General features: G+C 48.8%; 1 protein-coding gene across 1 annotated transcript; it reads left to right on the plus strand.

Moving 5' to 3' along the window:
• Positions 1-538: 538 nt before the first annotated feature.
• Positions 539-837, plus strand: DFJ58DRAFT_672219 (uncharacterized protein; the record flags this gene model as incomplete). Its single annotated transcript, XM_041383017.1, has 3 exons — positions 539-574; positions 630-722; positions 775-837. Coding segments are annotated over 3 exons (192 nt in total), but the record flags the coding sequence as incomplete, so codon positions are not given.
• Positions 838-1,247: the final 410 nt, after the last annotated feature.

Genomic DNA, 1,247 nt, shown 5'->3' on the forward strand with positions numbered 1-1,247 from the left:
GACCACCCAGGGATCCAGCCAGACGACGAGACGAACGGGAGCGCACTCAGACGATCCCCCTTAAGAATGCAAGAAAGACTGCCCCTGGTGCGGATACTCTGGAGAGGATGTAGTGTACGAGCATGAGCCAACCAACGGCGTTCCAAAGTGGTGTCGTGAAGAACCTTCAAAAGATCTGCAACAATATACACGGACCCTACGAGGCCATCAAAGTCGAGAGGTAAGTGACGTCCCTCGCATAGTAGATGTTTTTAACCTGCGTAGAGTTGTAAATATCCTGATGAGGGCGGGTGCAGGACTATAGGGGTATGTGTCTTTTTTGCAGGACTTTACAGCGTTGACGATAATGTCAGAACTTGGCCCCATCTCTGGGAGTGGCACTTCGCAAATCCATCCTCAGCCACTGCACACGGCGGTTTCAAAGCAGGTACTCTACTCTTGATAAAGAGTAATGCGCAACGTTTAACTTATGGTGTATAGGTCTTTATGGACGAGTTAACAAGAACGGTTATTTTCAAGCTACTGACACTAACATTGACCCAAGTGCAAGCAATCCCGTGTGCTCAACCCTTATGTGCGTCATTGCTTCCACTACAGTGCACTTAACCAAATGAATACGAATCATGCAGTGCAAACGCATTGTCACGGTGCGCGAACTCGCTCGGTCACAAGGCTTTCCCGACAAGTTTGTGTTCCAAGCGGAAAATGATCGTGTCATGACGGTGTGTGCTAAAATAACCTTCCCTCCCGCTGCACACTGATCAAATAACATAGATGCACAGGCAGATTGGTAATGCCGTGCCATGGCCGGTTGCAATGGCAATCGCCGCGAGTTAAGGAAAGTGCTGGTGAAGAAGTGGTCGAAAGAGCGTGAGGACGTCATGGTGGTCGATTGAGCTCGTGTAACACTGGAAACACAACAAAGTATTATTAGCGAGTAGATGTAAGATGTCCAGGACTCCATACCGCAGAATCCCAACTGTATAGCATTTGTCTTGGTGATTTAATTAGCCGTTGGTAGCACGATGTTCGTCCTAGTGACGAGCTCATATCCTAAGTTAATGCCCCGGGTAGTATAGGGCATGATACCCGTCGCGGCAGTCGCGACGTGTCGCGACATCTCCATTTTTGATATCTGAGCATCCCATTGGATCAAGCATTCATGCACATGACAAAGTCGCGGCAAGACGCGACACTACCACTGATGGAACGCGACAAGACGCGGCATAATTTAGCAACAAGATAGA

The sequence above is a fragment of the Suillus subalutaceus genome, assembly GCF_016647625.1.
Source record: "Suillus subalutaceus strain FC151 chromosome Unknown DFJ58scaffold_398, whole genome shotgun sequence".
In the NCBI taxonomy this organism is placed as follows: domain Eukaryota; kingdom Fungi; phylum Basidiomycota; class Agaricomycetes; order Boletales; family Suillaceae; genus Suillus; species Suillus subalutaceus.